Here is a 19,111-nt window from a genome sequence, read left to right as displayed (position 1 = left end):
TTGAACTATTGACTGGCCCTTTGCATGACTTACAATTTTCCATTTTTGTAGACTGCAGAAGACAATGCCGTCTACTATACGTAACTAGTCCCTAATTTCCAAAGGATATCATATCTGTGATAAAACCACATTGGCCTATAGATTGACAGGTGTACAGCACTGCATAAAAAAAGTAAGCTTAAAGGGGTTCTAAAGGCTTAAGTTTTTTTACCTTCATGCATTCTATGTACAAAGGTAAAGCCCCCCCCCCCCCCCCATACTCACCTGAGCCTCATCTCGATCCAGCGATGTGCACGAGAGCCTCAGGTCTCTCCAGGAACTCTCCCCCCTAATTGGCTGAGACAGCAGTGGGAGCTATTGGCTCCCACTTTTGTCAATCATAGCCAATAAGGGGAGAGAGGGGGCAGGGCCAAGCTGCGGCTGTGTGTGTGAATAGACACGCAGAGCTGCGGCTCGGGAATGAACCTGCTTGGGTTCCCCCAGGGGCTAGGAGCACCAATGGGGACCCGAGAAAAGGAGGATTGGGGCTGCTCTCTGCAAAACCACTGCACAGAGGAAGTAAGTATAAAATATTTTTGTGTTTAAAAAAAAAAAAAAAAAAAAAAAAAAAACCTTTAATACCACTTTTAAAAAAATGTGACCTCGCCTCTGGACGTGTAGCTAGCAATCTACTAATAGTATTAACATATTTTGGCTACATACAGTGAGGGGAAAAAAGTATTTTATCCCTTGATGATTTTGTACGTTTGCTCACTGACAAAGAAATGATCAGACTTTAATTTTAATGGTCGGTTTATTTTAACAGTGAGAGACAGAATGGCAAAAAAAAAAAATCCAGAAAAAAACATTTCAAAAAAGTTAAAAATTGATTTGCATTTTAATGAGTGAAATACGTATTTAATCCCCTATCAATCGGCAAGATTTCTGGCTCCCAGGTGTCTACAGGGAATGAGCTGAGATTAGGAGCACTCTCTAAAAGGGAGTGCTCCTAATCTCTGCTTGTTACCTGTAAAAAGACACCTGTCTACAGAAGCGATCAATCAGATTCCAATTTCTCCACTATGGCCAAAACCAAAGCGCTGTCCAAGGATGTCAGGGACAAGATTGTAGACCTACACAAGGCTGGAATGGGCTACAAGACCATCGCCCAATCAGCTTGGTGAGAGGGTGACAACCGTTCGCAAACTGGAAGAAACTCAAACTAACTGTCAATCTTCCTCGGTCTGGGGCTCCATGCAAGATCTCACCTCATGGAGTTTCAATGATCATGAGAACGGTGAGGAATCAGCCCAGAACTACATGTGAGAATCTTGTCAAAGATCTCAAGGCAGCTGGGACCATAGTCACCAAGAAAACAATTGGTAACACACTACGCCATGAAGGACTGAAATCCTGCAGCGCCCGCAAAGGTCCCCCTGCTCAAGAAAGCACATGTACAGGCCCGTGGGAAGTTTGCTAATGAACATCTGAATGATTCAGAGGAGAACTGGGTGAAAGTGTTGTGGTCAGATGAGACCAAAATCTAGCTCTTTGGCATCAACTCAACTCGCTGTGTTTGGAGGAAGAGGAATGCTGCTTATGACTCCCAAGAACACCATCCTCACCATCAAACATGGAGGTGGATACATTATGCTTTGGGGTGTTTTTCTGCTAAGGGGACAGGACAACTTCACCACATCAGAGGGACGATGGACAGGGCCATCTACCCTCAAATCTTGGGTGAGAACCTTTTTCCCTTAGCCAGGGCATTGGAAATGGGTCATGGATGGATATTCCGGCATGACAATGACCCAAAACACACGGCCAAGGCAACAAAGGAGTGGCTCAAGAAGAAACACATTAAGGTCTTGGAGGGAGCTGAAGGTTCGAGTTGCCAAACGTCGACCTCAAAACCTTAATGACTTGGAGAGGATCTGCACAGAGGAGTGGGACAAAATCCCTCCTGAGATGTGTGCAAACCTGGTGGCCAACTACAAGAAACATCTGACCTCTGTGATTGCCAACAAGGGTTTTGCCACCAAGTACTAAGTCATGTTTTGCGAAGGGATCAAATACTTATTTCACTCATTAAAATGCAAATCAATTAATAACTTTTTTTGAAATGTGTTTTTCTGGATACTTTTGTTACTCTGTCTCTCACTGTTAAAATAAACCTACCATTAAAATTCTAGACTGATCATTTCTTTGTCAGTGGGGCAAACGTACAAAATCAGCAGGGGATCAAATACTTTTTTTTCCCCTAACTGTAGCTACTTTTATAAGTAAAACTAGACTTGTGCTGAAAGGCTCACCAGTCAAGTGAAGAGCTCTATTTATGTGAACTGAGCCACAGAGAGCCTCATGACTCCCCTCAGCAATCTTCTTGTTACATTGCTTGATTTAATAAGAAGTGGCCAACACAAAAAAACACGAATTAAAAAAGAACTTTGGTGCTGGCCCGGTGTTTTCCATATGGTGTTTTCAGTGATTGTACCCCACCACACTGCAGAGGAGCTGTTAGTGTTCCAAGTTCTAGAACCAATACGAGCGAAGTACAGTATGGTAACAGGCAGATTAAACCATTTCCATTTATGCAAAGGAGGGAGTCCGCAGGGAGAAAAGGACTGACCCATTTCTGGCACGTCTGAGAATAATTAGAATGTACAAAAACTGGAATTGAGTTTTCGGGAACAGAGAGAGACAAATGTCACGTTCCCCAGCGAGTTGTGTTCATTTTGCAGCCTTGCCTCCTACCGTTCTGCCATTTCCATCCCCTCGTCATGTTTCGTTTATTAATGCCGTCCCCTGAGTGGAGCCGGCAAATTGTCAGTAAAATTTCTGACATACTTTCCCTCTTCATACGGTTGACGATTCTTAATCAATTTGATCACATTTTAATAATGCGCGATGGACGTGCAAATGAGCTTATTGTCAAGTTGGTCTATTTAATTAGAACAGCACTTGCCGCTACACTTACTGATTTGCGCGGCTCTAGAACATAATGTTCAAGGAGATAATTTGCTGTAATATGGCACATTACATGCAGCGTGCCGGACCGGCTCTGTTCACTAAGCAGATGAGCCTCTTTGTTTACGTTTTAACATGTAACAATATGTACTTATTAGTGACGGTGGCCTCTCGTTAATGATGATAATGCGCTAACGTGTTTAACCCTTTCTGAGAGACAAGGGGATATGCATTAATAAGCTTTCACTTAAACTGTCTTCTCTTACAGTTTAGCCATTAGTTATACAACCAATACTAAAAAGACGTCTTCCTTCACCACTTCAATGCCAGGCACTTTTACCCCCTTCCTGCCCAGGCCAATTTTCACCTTTCAGCTCTGTCAAACTTTTAATGACAATTGCACAGTCATGCAACACTGTATCCATATAACATTTTTATCATTTTTTGAAATAGATAGAGCTTTCTTTTTTGGTGGTATTTAATCACCGCTGGATTTTTTTATTTTTTGCTAAAAGAAACAAAAAGAGACCGAAAATTTTGAAGAAAAAAAAAATTAGTTATAAAATTTTGTAAAGTAATTTTTCTCCTTCACTGATATGCATTCATAAGGCTGCACTGGTGGGCATGGATAGGCTGTACTGATGAGGTGGCACTGATAGGCGTCACAAATAGGTGGCACTGATGGGTAGCACTGACTGGCATCACTGCTGGGCACTGACTGGCATCACTGCTGGGCACTGACTGGCATCACTGCTGGGCACTGATGATCAGCGTCCTGATTATCTGTGGAGATCTCCCCTGTGAGCTGAGGAGTCGATAACCGGCATTTACTTGTTTACATGTCATCAGCTGTGATTTAACACGCCCATCAGTGCTTTACCTATGTGATCGGCTAACTCTGACTGGCATCACTGCTGGGCACTGATGATCAGTGCCCTGATTATCTGTGGAGATCTCCCCTGTGAGGTGAGGAGAGTCGATAACTGGCATTTACTTGTTTACATGTCATCAGATGTGATTGGACACGGCCAATCACATAGGTAAAGCACTGCTGGGCAGCACTGACTGGCATCACTGCTGGGCACTGATGATCAGCACTTTGTTTATATGTGCAGATATCCCCTGTGAGCAGAGGAGTTGATAACCGGCATTTACTTGTTTACATGTCATCAGCCGTGATTTGACACGCCCATCAGTGCTTTACCTATGTGATCGGCTGTGTCCAATCACAGCTGATGACATGTAAACAAGTAAATGCCAGTTATCGACTCTCCTCAGCTCACAGGGGAGATCTCCACAGATAATCAGGGCGCTGATCATCAGTGCCGAGCAGTGATGCCAGTCAGTGTTGGCCATCAGTGCTTTACCTATGTGATTGGCTAACGCTGACTGGCATCACTGCTGGGCACTGATGACCAGTGCCCTGATTATCTGTGGAGATCTCCCCTGTGAGCTGAGGAGAGTCGATAATTGGCATTTACTTGTTTACATGTCATCAGCTGTGATTGGACACAGCCAATCACATAGGTAAAGCACTGATGCCTGGGCAGCACTGACTCGCATCACTGTTGGGCACTGACTGGCATCAGTGCTGGCCAATGATGATCAGCACCCTGATTATCTGTGGAGAACTTCCCTGTGGGCAGAGGAGAGCCGAAAACAGGCATTTACTTGTTTACATGTCATCAGCTGTGATTGAACTCATCGGCTCTTTACTGAGATTGGCGATGCCCTGTGTCCCAGGGGCACAGCCCACCACCGATCGCCGCACTGCGTGCCCCCATGGGTGCACAAGTGTGGCGACAGTGGGACGACATCATATGGCGTCATCCCAGAATGAGAGAGCCACCCCACCGCCGTCATTTTACTATATGGCGTGTGGGAGGTGGTTAAAGTGGTTGTAAAGTCTTATATACCCAGTGCAGTGACTGGCCTCAGGTGATACACAGGGATGAAACAAATCCTCCTACATATGTTGTACCTGTTTGAATGGATGTAGAGAGGAGAAGACTGCAGATAAAGTTCAGAATTTATAAATCTTTTCTGAGCTGTCAGAAAGTAGTGGGTGGATTGCTGAAATTGCACTCTGCAGAGCTCAGTAAGGAGAGCTTTGAGAGTTGATTGGAGAAAAGGGTCACATCCCTTTCACACAGCACACGGGAACTGAGCCGAGGCTATCAATCCTAGACTGTGTGGTGGAGCTCCCTCCCCTGTCAGCTTTTTTTCTTTTGGTGTCAGGAAAACTTGTCAGAAAAGACTTATGCTAATAGCAGAGGAACGAAGCAGCAGACAGAAATGATACTTAACCACTTCAACGTCGGGCACTTTTACCGCCTTCCTGCCCAGGCCACTTTTCAGCTTTTAGAGCTCTCACACTTTAAATGACAATTGCGTAGTCATGCAACACGGTACAAAATACTACATTTTTATAATTTTGTTCACACAAATAGTTTTCTTTTGGTGGTGTTTATTCACTACTGGGTTTTTTTGTTTTTATTTTTTTTGTGCTAAATAAGCGAAAAAAGACTGAACATTAAAAAAAAAAAAAAAAAAATCATTTTTTTTCTGTTATAAAATTTTGCAAATAAATAAGCATTCTTCATAAATTTAGCCCAAAATGTATTCTCCTACATTTCATTGGTGAAAATAACCCAAATGTGGAAAGTGGTGATTTCGAGAGATACCTCTCCAGTTAATGTGGGCCTGAGGGTTGTATGCCTTCTGCCTTCCCTCATTTGAATAATAGTAATAAGTCCACAGACTATGGTATATATTTGAAAATCGATCAATCCTGTTGTACTGACCTATCTCATTTCTTGAGGCCCTAAAATGCCAGGACAGTACAAATACCCCCCCAAATGACCCATTTTTGGAAAGTAGGCAGTCCAAGGTATTTAGTAAGAGGCATGGCGGGTTTTTTGAAGTTGTAATTTTTGTCATAAATTTTTGGACTCGGCTGATCACAGAACAGGCTAATGGGACTATGACATCACGGCCCTTTACCACGTGATCAGCTGTCAGCCAATGACAGCTGATCATGGAAGTAAACAGAAGCCAGTTATCAGCTTTTTTACACTTAATGCTGAAAGCATAAAGATAAAGGAGGAAAGCCGTTAACCGGCTTCTGTTCTAAGGACATCGGTCCCACACAGTGCCCATCAGTGCTGCTAATCTCTGCAAACCAGTGCCCACCAGTACTGCCAATCAGTGTCCACACATGCCACCTATTTGTCCCGCCTCATCAGTGCCCATCTGGGCCTCCTATCAGTGCCCATCTGGGCGTCCTATCAGTGCCCATCTGGGCGTCCTATCAGTGCCCATCTGGGCGTCCTATCAGTGCCCATCTGGGCCTCCTATCAGTGCCCATCTGGGCCTCCTATCAGTGCCCATCTGGGCCTCCTATCAGTGCCCATCTGGGCCTCCTATCAGTGCCCATCTGGGCCTCCTATCAGTGCCCATCTGGGCCTCCTATCAGTGCCCATCTGGGCTTCCTATCAGTGCCCATCAGTGAAGGAGAAAATTAACACTTTGTAAAAACTGTGAAAAATTTGGGTTTTTTTAAATTAATTAATATATTTATTCTTTCAAATTTTTTTTTTGTTTTTTTTTTTTAGCAAAATATAAAATACCCAGTTGTGATTAAATACCACCAAAAGAATCTATTTGTGTGAAAAAAATGCTAAAAATTTAGTCTGGGTTCACCGTTTGTCATTCAAACTGCGACAGCGCTGAAAACTGGCCTGGGCAGGAAAGGGGGTATACAGTAAGTGCCCAGTAAGCAAGTGGTTAAAAGCTCCAACAAAACTTCCTGAAAGCTCTGCAAATGCTGTTCACGCTGCCCTTATACAAGCTGAAGCCCGTGTGAAACTGACCTTAAAGAGGTTGTAAACCTCCCAAAAAAACATGCAAGACAAATGCATAATGAGCTAGTATACATCGTATACTAGCTCATTATGAAATACTTACCTTAGAACAAAGCCCTGAATCGGCGCTGGTACACTGAGTACACGGCCGACATCTTTCAGAGTTACTTCCGGGTTCGCGGGCTCCTGTGCTGTGATTTGTTAAAGCTGCAATGACGGCCATGGGTCCTGAAGAAACGGCACTAGCAGTGCGCATGCACCGATGACGTCCGCAGCAGCATATATAGTGAATATCTCCTAAACCGTGCAAGTTCAGGAGATATTTACAGTGCCTACAGGTAAGCCTTAGTATAGGATAACAGAGTTTACAACCACTTTAAGGCCTTTCTGTACCTCTCAGGTTTGCCACCATAAAGTCCGAATAATCTAGACAAGTTTCAGAATAAAAATTGGACTTTTTTTCTCCATATGAACACTAGTTGTTATAAAGCTTTTATTTGTCAAAACTGAACAAATTATTTTGCCTTTCTTCATACCAGGAACACTTTTTGGTGCATAACAAAATGTATATGGTGATAAGTGTGCATGTTGTGATCTGTTTCAGGTGAGAGAGATGGCTGCCACCACCCTGAGTGGCTTTCTGCAGTGCAGCTTTCTGACTATGGATGTCTCTATGCAAGCACACTTTGAGCAGCTCTGCAAGACCAGATTGCCAAAGAAACGCAAGAGAGACCTCGGTACGGCTGTGGACACTATACCCTCTGCAGGTATTTATTCTTTAACCCAAAACTTCATATGGCCTTATGTCTGAGCAGTTAGGAGGATTGGTTACTGGGCTTTATCTCTACCCAATAAGCTTTTGCACTAGCATGAGAAAAAAAAAAAAAAAAAATCTACGACCTTTCAAAATATAATGTGATCTTGGGAGATCTTTAGACACAGATAAGGGCAGCTCATGATCGAGCCCACACGAGTGCCCCCGTGGACACTTGCTGAAGAGCAGGGGCCAAGAAGATGCTCAAAGCTGCTCTATGCAAACTAATTGCACAGAGAAGGTAAGTATGACATGTTTGTTATTTTAATTTAAGTAAAAAAAAAATCTGAAGCTTTGCAGTCACTTTAAGGTGGTTGTAAACCCTCACACACCACTTTCCCCTACAGGTCAGCCTATAATAAGGTTTACCTGTAGGTACTGGAAATATTATTATTATTATTATTATACGAGATTTATATAGCGCCAACAGTTTACACAGCGCTTTACAATGTATAAGGGGGACAACACAATTACAGTACAGTTCAATACAAAAGGTACAGGAGGGCCCTGCGCATAGAGCTTACATCTCCTAAACCTGCACGGTTTAGGAGATATTTACTATATACGCTTGCACCGAGGTCATTGGCGCATGCACACTGAAGAAAGGGGACGATCGTGCCGTTGCTAAAGGGCCCAGGCCACGACCATCGGCTCCTGCGAGCATGCGCGGGATTGACGTCACTCGACTCTGGGCATTTACAGAGCCGGAGTCCACGGCCCCGAAGGGAAGAGGGGTGAAGATGGACACGACCACCACATCACGGGGGACATCGCAGGCTTCGTTTGCAGGTAAGTGCAACATAATGGGCTAGTATGCGATTGTTACTAGCCCATTATGCTTTTACTTTGCAGGAGGAAAAAAGTGGAATTAAAACCCATCAGGATTTACTTCCTCTTTAAACATGTAGAGTAGGACTGTAACTGGAAATCTATAACCCTTGTCTTGTCTTCTTCTCTACAATTCCTATACTTTCTAGTTTTTGCACACTTCTGTGTGCTTATAGCTGCATTATATAGTGTATTGGACAGATATTATAGTCAGCCAACATGTCTGTTACAGCAAGAAAAATCTTCTATTGAATGTTCGTATGTTTGTCATACAACACAACACGTGGCTCTCTGGCTGAGCATTCTGTCTGCCATTTACCAAGCTGTATTTCTGTCTGCAGATCTGGTGAAGCGCCATGCTGGTGTTCTGGGGCTCAGTGCCTGCATTTTATCAAGCCCTTATGATGTCCCGACATGGATGCCACAACTGCTGATGGATCTGAGCGCACATCTCAATGATCCGCAGCCCATAGAGGTAATGGCCAATCACAGACACTTCAAGTCTGGTGTTTACACTGCTAAATTATTTGCACGTTAAAAGTTATCGCAAGTGTCATGTACATCTGCAAAGAAAAAAAGAACACCAGACTAAGGCTGGCCATAGATGACACAATTTTCTGGTTGCAGGAAAAAAAAATGCTTGATTCCCCTATTAACCCAGTCAGTGTTGATGGGGAAATCCCTCCTGTGGAGCTATTGTGTTATCTGGACAGGGAGCTCTCCTATCAAGGAGGACACAGTGATTACTGCTAGCAGCTATAGCCACTGGCAATCATCGCATCCTAAAAATCCGTCATGCTGGTTGTGCCCAAGTTGATCGATGGGTCAACTTGGGTACAATCAGCCAAGTCTATACATGGTTCGAATCTCGGCCTGTTCAGCAGGGATTCGAACCATCTATTTATTTATTTTTATTTATTTCAGGTACTTATATAGCGCTGTCAATTTACACAACGCTTTACATATACATTGTACATTCACATCAGTCCCTACCCTCAAGGAGCTTACACTCTAAGGTCCCTAACTCACATTCATACATACTAGGGACAATTTAGACAGGATCCAATTAACCTACCGGCATGTATTTGGAGTGTGGGAGGAAACCGGAGTACCCGGAGGAAAGCCACACAGGCACAGGGAGAACATGCAATCTCCGGGCAGGTAGTGTCGTGGTTGGTATTCGAACCAGCGACCCTTCTTACTGCTAGGCGAAAGTGCTACCCACTACACCACTATGGCCGTCCTTAGGTTGCAGTGGCTTTTTAGAAACCTCTATCCAAAAGAATCTGAGTGGACTATGCATTCCCATTGAGGCTGGCTTCACACCTATGCTCTTCAGTCTGTTTTGTGTTTTTTTCATGCGTTTTCTCAAATTACGTACTTATCTAGGGGGGTATGAGTAGATTCTTCAAAAATGTTTCAAATGAAGCCAAGAGCACATGGCCCATTGCCAAGAGCTGCCAAAAACCAAGCTTTGGCAGCACAGGAAAACATGTGATTTAATTTTTACCACATGTAAAGGTCTACATAATTTGCCAGCCTTATATAAATGCATGGATCATGTTTTTTTTGCACGCCTATTAACTTGTATGGGCCCCCAGACGCACATCGATAAATGAGAATGTACCTGAACGATTTTCCATGCTGTACTGCTACACATATATGTAAACCAGACCCTTTGAAATCAATGGGCTGCCAAGTAACGAGAATGTAATTAAAAAAAAACCCTCTTTGATTTCAGATGACGGTAAAGAAAACCTTGTCTAACTTCCGGAGAACACACCTTGACAATTGGCAAGAGCACAAGCAGCAGTTTACGGATGACCAGCTGGTGGTTTTAACTGATCTCTTGGTTTCTCCTTGCTACTATGCATAGAAAGGTAAAAATCTCCTAATGGCTGCTTTGCTGGATGAGCCCTGAGCAGGCTCTTATGGATGAATCGACCAGTAAAACATGTAGCAAACCTAACTAGTTTTTGGGCATAGGGGTCTTCATTGTGGACCTCTGGAATTTAGTACTGCTGTGTAATGTGCAGGGGGACTGTGTAATGTAAAGGGGTCCAGACGTGCAGGGGTGTGTAATGTAAAGGGGTCCAGACATGCAGGGGCTGTGTAATGTAAAGGGGTCCAGACGTGCAGGGGATGTGTAATGAAGAGGGGTCCAGATGTGCAGGGGCTGTGTAATGTAAAGGGGTCCAGACATGCAGGGGCTGTGTAATGTAAAGGGGTCCAGACGTGCAGGGGATGTGTAATGAAGAGGGGTCCAGATGTGCAGGGGCTGTGTAATGTAAAGGGGTCCAGACGTGCAGGGGCTGTGAAATGTAAAGGGGTCCAGACGTGCAGGGGCTGTGTAATGTAAAGGGGTCCAGACGTGCAGGGGCTGTGTAATGTGAAGAGGTCCAGACGTGCAGGGGCTGTGTAATGTAAAGGGGTGCGTGGCTGTGTAATATTTAAAGGGGTGCCAGAAGTGCAGGGTCGTGTAATGTAGAGGGTTTTCCTACGCTTTACCTGCAGTTTTATAGATTTCTATTAGGTTGTGCATTTTTTCTGGCATTTTCTGAAAGCGTACTAAAAGTCCTGCATTCTGCATCTTTAGCGCACATTTAGAGGGGGGGGGGGGGGGGCGGTGATACCATGTTTTACAGCACCTGGTGACACACCAACCCTAATGACGCCACTGGTCCAGATACACTTTTATGCCACAAAAAAGGTCAGCTTCATTACCTTGCAAGGATCTCCGGACTCTCTGTAGACTCCTCTTTATTCCCACCATTGATATAGAAAATATAAGACACTCTCCGTAGTGTAATACTGACTACAAATCTCATTTATTAAAAGGTAAAAAAAAAAAAAAAAAACCTCACATTAAAATTGCACTCGTGTAAGTGTGCAATAACGCATGAACACACATCCAAAGCGAACGTCCAGTCTCGGCCGCGACCAGGAAGTGACATCACCTGGCTTCTCCCGACGTGTTGCGTCACCGATCACGGGACTTCCTAATTTCATTTTTTTTTTTAAGAGGTAGCGCACAGGTTGTTTTTATAATTGTATAGTTACCGTATTTATCGGCGTATAACACGCACCCCAAGTTTAGGAGGGAATTTTAAGGAAAAAAAACTTTTAGGAGGGAAGTTTAAGGGAAAAAAAACTTACATTTAAATGCCCATCATTGCAGCCATCTCAGTGCAGCCTTCCCCAGTGTCCATTGCAGCCTTATCCCAGTGCAGCCTTGCCCCAGTGCAGCCTTGCAGCTCGCAGTTTGAAAATGGCGCCGCTCCCCCTGCGATCCTGAGCTTCAAAATCGCCGACCGCAATTTGAAAATGGCGCTGCCGGCGCCGAAATACACAGAGCCGGTCCTTGGCTCTTCTCGGCGGCTCTCGTTCCCTTTCGGCTCCACTCGTAGTCCCACCCGGGATGGGCGTGACTGTGAGCGGAGCTATCCGAACCTAGCCAAGTACACTCGGCTAGGTTCAGGCGGCGCTTGAGTGAAGCCGAAAGTGGCCGAGAAGAGCCGAGGACCGGCTCTGTGTATTTCGGCGCCATTTTCAAATGGCGGCCGGCGATTTTGAAGCTCAGGATCGCAAGGGATCGGCGTATAACACGCACCCGCGATTTTCCCCTGATTTTAAGGGGAAAAAAGTGCGTGTTACGGTATTTCTCTTGAGTATTTTTGTTAGTGTTTAATGTTTTCTCAACATGTTTATGTTCTTTTATTTTTAGGACACCCTATGAAGGATGATTCAGATTTTAATTTTGTGTCCCCAGCTGCCCCAAGTGGATTGAGTTTTTTTTTTGTTTTTGTTTTTTTTTTTGTTTTTGTTTTTTTTTTATTTTAATTTTATTTTAAGCCCACCATAGAAGAACAGGGCTCCTGGACAATTTTAAGAGGAAAAAGATTTACGCTTGCAAAGGATTGATGTGCACCGAGTGATTTGATTTGAAGAACACATAACAATAAACTCTTGTATATGAACGGACTGTATAGACTCTTTGGGTGTGACATATACATAACACAGGGACTCGCTATGACTTTTTGCAAATGTTACATAACTGTACAAACTGTAGGTAAGTAGATTAATAAATCATTGTACAAACAGTCTTTTACATGAAAATAACATTGGTTTGTAAAAAGTCACATTGCGGACATTTAAGCTAAGCTAGGCTTTGTATCGGGTCAAATGCCATATTTTGTGTTTTTTAAATTATTATTATTTTTCTTTGCTCTTAGTGTAAAGCACTTTTTTTTTCTTTTTCTTTTATATAACTAAATGTATATATACTTATATATGTATACAAACCTTAGGCAGCCCATCACGCTATGTGAGGCATGCTGAGATGTGTAGTTAACAAATAACCAGAGAGGAACAGGGAATTCTGTAAGAGTGCAGGAGAGGAAAAGTTGGTGTGTTGCTCATAGCAACCAATCCAGGTTTTTTTTTTTTTTTTTAATTCTCTCATTTATACTAGAAAGTTGACTGCTGGGTCATGATTAGCTGTTATTGGCAGCACTTCCACTTTACCTGTCCTACTCCTTTATGGAACCCCCTGTTATTGTGCACATATATATGTGTGTATATATATATATATATATATATAGATATATATCTATATATATATATATATATATAGATATATATATATATATATAGATATATATATATATAGATATATCGATATATAGATAGATAGATATATCGATATATATATATCTCCGTTCATCAGCTGCAGGTTTTGCAGTCCCTTCCTTCCTATGCTATGCTCCTGTTGCTGATCTAATATGTTACCAGGTGACATGTTTTTAAGCAAGGTACTTTGTACATGGAAAAAAAAAAAAATGTTTTTTCTCATTTCGGTGAACTCTTCATCCCTCTTAATGATGTGTATCGTGTTCCTTGAAGGAATGCTGTTCATTAAATGCCTACCTGCTGAGCAAGTGACAAAGCACAGCAGAGTACTAGTGCAGTATTTACCAGCTGTCAGCAGCACACCAATGTAACCACTGTATAGCGTAGTGCCAAAACTGTTCTTTCAATTGTACACTTAGTTTTATTTTAAAAACCCAATAAAAGGATTGTTTGTAACACCTGCTCTGTCATGTCTTTATTTAACAGAGTAATGAAAGGAAAGGGATTTTCACTGCAACATTAAAGGAAACGCAAATCCAGAAACCTTTTTATTAAAAAAATAAACATTTATTGTATGTACAATGAAGACTGAATCCATGGATTTTCATCACAATTTTCATCGTAATGTGTCCAACATATAGAAATTAGTATAAACAGAGAAGTCAGTGCAACTCCCATACAACACGTAGCAGAGCTCCCGGGTGCTCCATCCACAGTCACTGGCTGAGTAAAGTAATGTAGAAAAATCATCCGCACTCCGGTTGTAGCTCTTTAACCGCTGGCCGACCACCGCACACAGATGTACGCCGGCAGAATGGCACAGGCAGGCAAATGGGCGTACCTGTACGTCCCTTTAAATTTGCCGCCTATTGGGAGTGCCCGTCGGTCCCGGGTACTCGATGTTCGCCGGCGGCCCGCGATTGTGGTGTGGTTGGGTAGAACAGGGAGATGCCTATGTAAACAAGGCATTTCCCCCGTTCTGCCTAGTGACATGACAGAGATCACTGCTACCTGTCATCGGGAGCAGTGATCGCTGTCATGTCAGTGGAAGCCCATCCCCCCTACAGTTAAAACACCTCCCTAGGACACACTTAATCCCTTGATCGCCCCCTACTGTTTAACCCCTTCCCTGCCAGTGTCATTTACACAGTAATCGGTGCATTTTTATAGCACTGATCGCTGTATAAATGACAATGGTCCCAAAAGTGTCTGATGTGTCCGCCATAATGTCGCAGTCACGATAAAAATTGCAGGTCGACGCCATTACTAATAAAAAAAAATAAAAATGCTATAAAACTATTCCCTATTTTGTAGACGCTATAACTTTTGCGCAAACCAATCGCTTATTGTGATTTTTTTTTTTTTTTTTTTTTTTACCAAAAATATGTAGAAGAATACATATCGTCCTAAACTGAGAAAGAAATGTTTTTTTTTTTGTTTTTTTTATATATATGGAGTTGGGGGATATTTATTATAGCAAAAAGTAAAAAATGTGTTTTATTTCAAAGTTGTCGCTCTTTTTTTGTTTTTAGTGCAAAAAAATAAAAACCACAGAGGTGATCAAATACCACCAAAAGAAAGCTCTATTTGTGGGGAAAAAAGGAGTCAATTTTGTTTGGGTGCAACGTTGCATGACCACACAATTGTCAGCTAAAGCGACGCAATGCCGAATCGCAAAAAATGCTCTGTCAGGAAGAGGGTAAAATCTTCCGGGGCTGAGGTGGTTAAAAATCTTAATTTTTACTGACAAGCCACAGTGAACAAACGCAGATGAAAACGGTTGACGTGTTTCGGCCTGTAAGGCCTTAGTCATAACCATATTACAGACATACTCACTGTGTAACCTAAGAGGTTAATCCTCCACATTGTGTTTAAAGAGCAACAACCGGAGAGCGGATCATTTTTCCTATATAGAAATTAGACCATTACCGTGTCATTTAACCACTTGCTGACCGCCCCATAGCAGATTTACTATATACTATAATATATATATGTGATCCTGCATTTCCAGCTATTGGGCGATGTCGAAAAGGCTTGCTCCTACTGTGCTTGTGCACAGAGGGAGCTGATCAGCGGGTCCAGAAAACTCGTCCGCCAACACCCGCCGATCGTTCATGACACAGGCAGAACGGCAGTCTGCCTGTGTAAACAAGGCAAATTGCCACTTTGTCAGTATGAAAGGCATTGATCCTGTGTTCTAGGGACACGGATCTATGCCTTCCATTAGTAAAAGCACCCCCTCGCTCCATACTGGGGGCTTCTTGGCTCTCCTGCTCAATCGTGAGGGGGGGAGGTGGAGGGGGTAGGAGTGTTGTATGAGTGCTTCTGTATGGTGGTTTTTGACATTTTCACTATGATAAGACAAGACCCCTTTCACACTGAGGCCGCCCGTGCGTTACCGGTAAATCACCGCTAGTTTTAGCTGTGCTTTTCGGCCACTAGCTGTGTGTTTTTAACTCCAAAGAAGGGCTTAAAACGGCTGTGTTGCGCGCTTCTGAATCGCTTTTCAGGCACTTTGGAAGCGCTTGCCCATTCGTTGCACTAGGCAGGGGTGTTTTGGGAGTGGTGTATACATTGCTTCCAAACTGCTCCAAAGATGCTGCTTGCAGGGCTTTTCTTCCCGTCCTGCAAGCGCACCGCCCCAGTGTGAAAGCACTCGGGCGGCATGGGAGGCAGTTTTCAGGTACTTTACAGGCGCTATTTCTAATGCTAAAACGCTTGAAAACTGCCTCCGTGTGAAAGGGGTCTAGAAGAGCAATATTTAGGGTTTGTGTAGTCCAACCAAAAATAGTTATTTTATTTTATGTCCTATTACTTCCTTTTGTGAGACATTCGTGATAAGGCCCCGTTTTGTTACCTTGTTGGCCTTTTAAGGCTTGTTGTTGTTGTTTTCCTGTTATTTGCACATCCTTGTAACAATGTGTCATGCTTTTGTAAAACGGGAAAAGAATTAAACACCTTTAAAGAAGAAAAAAAGTAAAAGCATCTCCCCTACAGTAGTAAAACACTAGCTGGACACACATTTAACCCTTTGATCGCCCTGATGTTAACCCCTTCCCAGCCAGTGTCAGTACAGTGACAGTGCATATTTTTAGCACCAATCACTGTATTAGTGTCACTGGTTCACTAAGGCCAGGTTCACACTCCGGTTTCCCTGCAAAGATAAAAAGCTGTTTTTTAGGCGTTCCTCTTTGTTGTAGCTGCGGATCAGCTGACCTGGGAGAGGGGGAGGTGTAGAAGGAGGGGGTAGAGAACTCATGTTCAGAACGGAACAAATCTGCGAATCAGATGCGTTCCCATTGAAGATTATGTGCCTGCAATTCGGACTTCACTGCCTAGAAAACGCACACAAATTCTGTGCAATGCGGAGTGCAGATGAAACGCACATATGTGAACCAGACCCATTAAAAACAACATGTTTTCAAATTTTCTACGAATTGGATGCGGTTTAAACAGCATCCAATTCGCAATAGTGTGAACCCAGCCTTAGTGTCCAATTTGTCCGCCCCAATATTGCAGTCCCGCTATAAGTTGCTGATCGCCACCATTACTAGATTAAAATATAAAATAAATACAAATTCCATAAATATATCTCATAGTTTGTAGACACCATAACTTCTGCACTTACCAATCAATATACGCTTATTGGCCTAAATTAATGAAGAAATTTATTGGATATATTTTAGAGCAGAAAGTAAAAATGACTGTTTTTTTGTTGTTCTTTTGGTTTATAGCGCAAAAATTAAAAATTGCAGAGGTGATCAAATACCCCCCAAAAAATTTGTGCGAAAAGTCAAACATTTTATTTGGGTACAGCATCGCACGGCCGCACAATTGTCAGTTAAAGTAACGCAATGCCGTATCACCAAAAATGGCCTGGTCATGAAGGGGGATAAATCTTCCGGAGGTCAAGTGGTTAAGTATCACAAATTGTTTAGAACCCTTTAGGCTAAGTTCACACATAGGTGACTCTGTAAGCCATGTTTGAATGGACTGCTGTGCCTGCGTCTTTGAATCCTGTCTTCTCTGATTCTCCACTTCTTCCACAGTCCCCAATTCATCAGCTTATAGAACAGAGCATTGGGGGCAAGCTGCACATGCTCAGTTTGGTGTGTGTTGCTAGAGAGTTCTTTTTTTTTCCTGGGTGAGTGCATGTGATTAACACAGGGCCAATCACTACTGTCCAGGCAAAGGGTCAGGGGTCTTGCAGTCTCATAGGACAGTCAGAGGAGAATGAAAACTCCTCCTGCAAGCTTTAACCAGACACTGATAGAAGTCACAAGACTGCTCTATACTGCTGATATGAAAAGGTATTTAGCAGTTTATAGTTACTAAAATAATTGCATTTCCATGTTCTGTGTACTGTGGGAGACCAGATATAGTGAATGCAGGGTCCTGGGTTTAGTAACACTCTAAGAACGAATGGCAGACCCGCATGTCTGCAAAAGAGAAGTGCGGTTTGGGTTCGGGAACGGGTGTGATTTACACTCTGTCCCCCAACTACCTGCACAAGTGTGAACCTAACACATGTCTGCTTTTTTAGGACAGGGCAATACACAGTGCAACAAAGAGTTTTGTTGAAAGGTCTAATATAGTTAAGAATCATCATCTAAATGTCATAGATATATATGATGTAGACATTTTCATTTCATTAGGATTCATTTTTTTGAGATTTGGATGTATACGTGTAGATATGGATATAGTAAGGAATGTCAACGAATCCGCAAAAAAAAAATTAACGACTGCATTTGTTTCATTAAGATGTCGTCACATTATGTGATCGTAAATCAGGCATATGGGAAAAAATTTAATTTTTTTAATTTGATTCGGATGACGAATGGATGTGAATTTTGTCCATTCGTTAATTCAGATGCACGTGACGCCATGTCTTTATGGACCTTGCTTTGTGCTCTGGTGCACAGTCATGTTGGAACAGGAAGGGGCCGTCATCAAACTCTCCCCACAATGTTGGGAGCATGAAATTGTCCAAAATGTCTTGGTATGCTGATGCCTTAAGAGTTCCCTTCACTGGGGCCAAGCCCAACCCCTGAAAAACAACAGATGCCGATTTTTTTGGGCCGATATATTGGGCCGATTTTTTTTTTTTCCCTTCATCTCATAAAATCTAACAGTTAGACCCCTTTCACACTGGGGCGTTTTTCAGGCGCTTTTGGGCTAAAAATAGCACCTGTAAAACGGCTCCCCTGCAGTCTCAGTGTGAAAGCTCGAGTGCTTTCACACTGAGGTGATGCGTTGGCAGGATGTTTAAAAAAAGTCCTGCAAGCGGCATCTTCGGAGCGGTGTATACCACTCCTCCACCACTCCTGCCCATTGAAATGAATGTGATTCGGCAGCGGCGCTTCACGGGCGCATTCAACCCCTTCCTCGGCCGCTAGCTGGGTTATAAGCGCCCCGCTAGCAGCCGAATAGCGCCGCTAAAATGACGCTAAAGCGCCGCTAAAACTAACAGCGTTTTACCATCAACGCATGCCCGCTCCAGTGTGCAAGCAACCTTAAGTAATACAGAAATTTTTTTACATTTAAACATTTATTAAACAAAACAAACTTCCAATCAGTTCACTTGTATGTATAATTTAGATTTAAAAAAAAAAAAACAACGATATCTTAAATATTAAATACACAAAAACAGGTAATCAAAACTTTTGGACGAAAAAAAACAGGCTAACTTTACTGCTTATTTTTTTTTTTTTTTTTTTTTTCATTAGTGTATTTTTCTAAAAAAAAATGCGTTTGAAAGACCGCTGCGCAAATATTGTGTCACATAAAATATTGCAACAACTGCTATTTTATTCCCTAGGGTCTCTGCTAAAAAATATATATATAATGTTTGGGGGTTCTAAGTGATTTTCTAGCAGAAAATACAGGATTTTTACTTGTAAGCAACAAGTGTCAGAAAAGATTTAGTCTTTAAATGGTTAAACTGAGAGCTTCTACACACAGAGTTCAGTCTATTGATAAAAGAACCTGAAAAGATACAATGTATCTTCTTATCAGACTTGGCAGGCTGCCC

General features: G+C 42.7%; 1 protein-coding gene across 1 annotated transcript in view; it reads left to right on the top strand.

Moving 5' to 3' along the window:
• Positions 1-13,538, top strand: part of PSME4 (proteasome activator subunit 4) — a 201,664-nt gene extending 188,126 nt beyond the window's left edge. The window contains 4 exon segments of the mRNA XM_073628566.1: positions 7,414-7,576; positions 8,793-8,926; positions 10,193-10,331; positions 12,176-13,538. Of these exon segments, the coding sequence (XP_073484667.1) occupies positions 7,414-7,576; positions 8,793-8,926; positions 10,193-10,327 (432 nt within the window). The 3' untranslated portion in view covers positions 10,328-10,331; positions 12,176-13,538.
• The last annotated feature ends 5,573 nt before the right edge of the window (positions 13,539-19,111 follow it).

Source organism: Aquarana catesbeiana, linkage group LG04 (genome assembly GCF_042186555.1).
Source record: "Aquarana catesbeiana isolate 2022-GZ linkage group LG04, ASM4218655v1, whole genome shotgun sequence".
Taxonomy (NCBI): Eukaryota; Metazoa; Chordata; class Amphibia; order Anura; family Ranidae; genus Aquarana; species Aquarana catesbeiana.
This window is presented reverse-complemented; position numbering and strand designations above follow the sequence as displayed.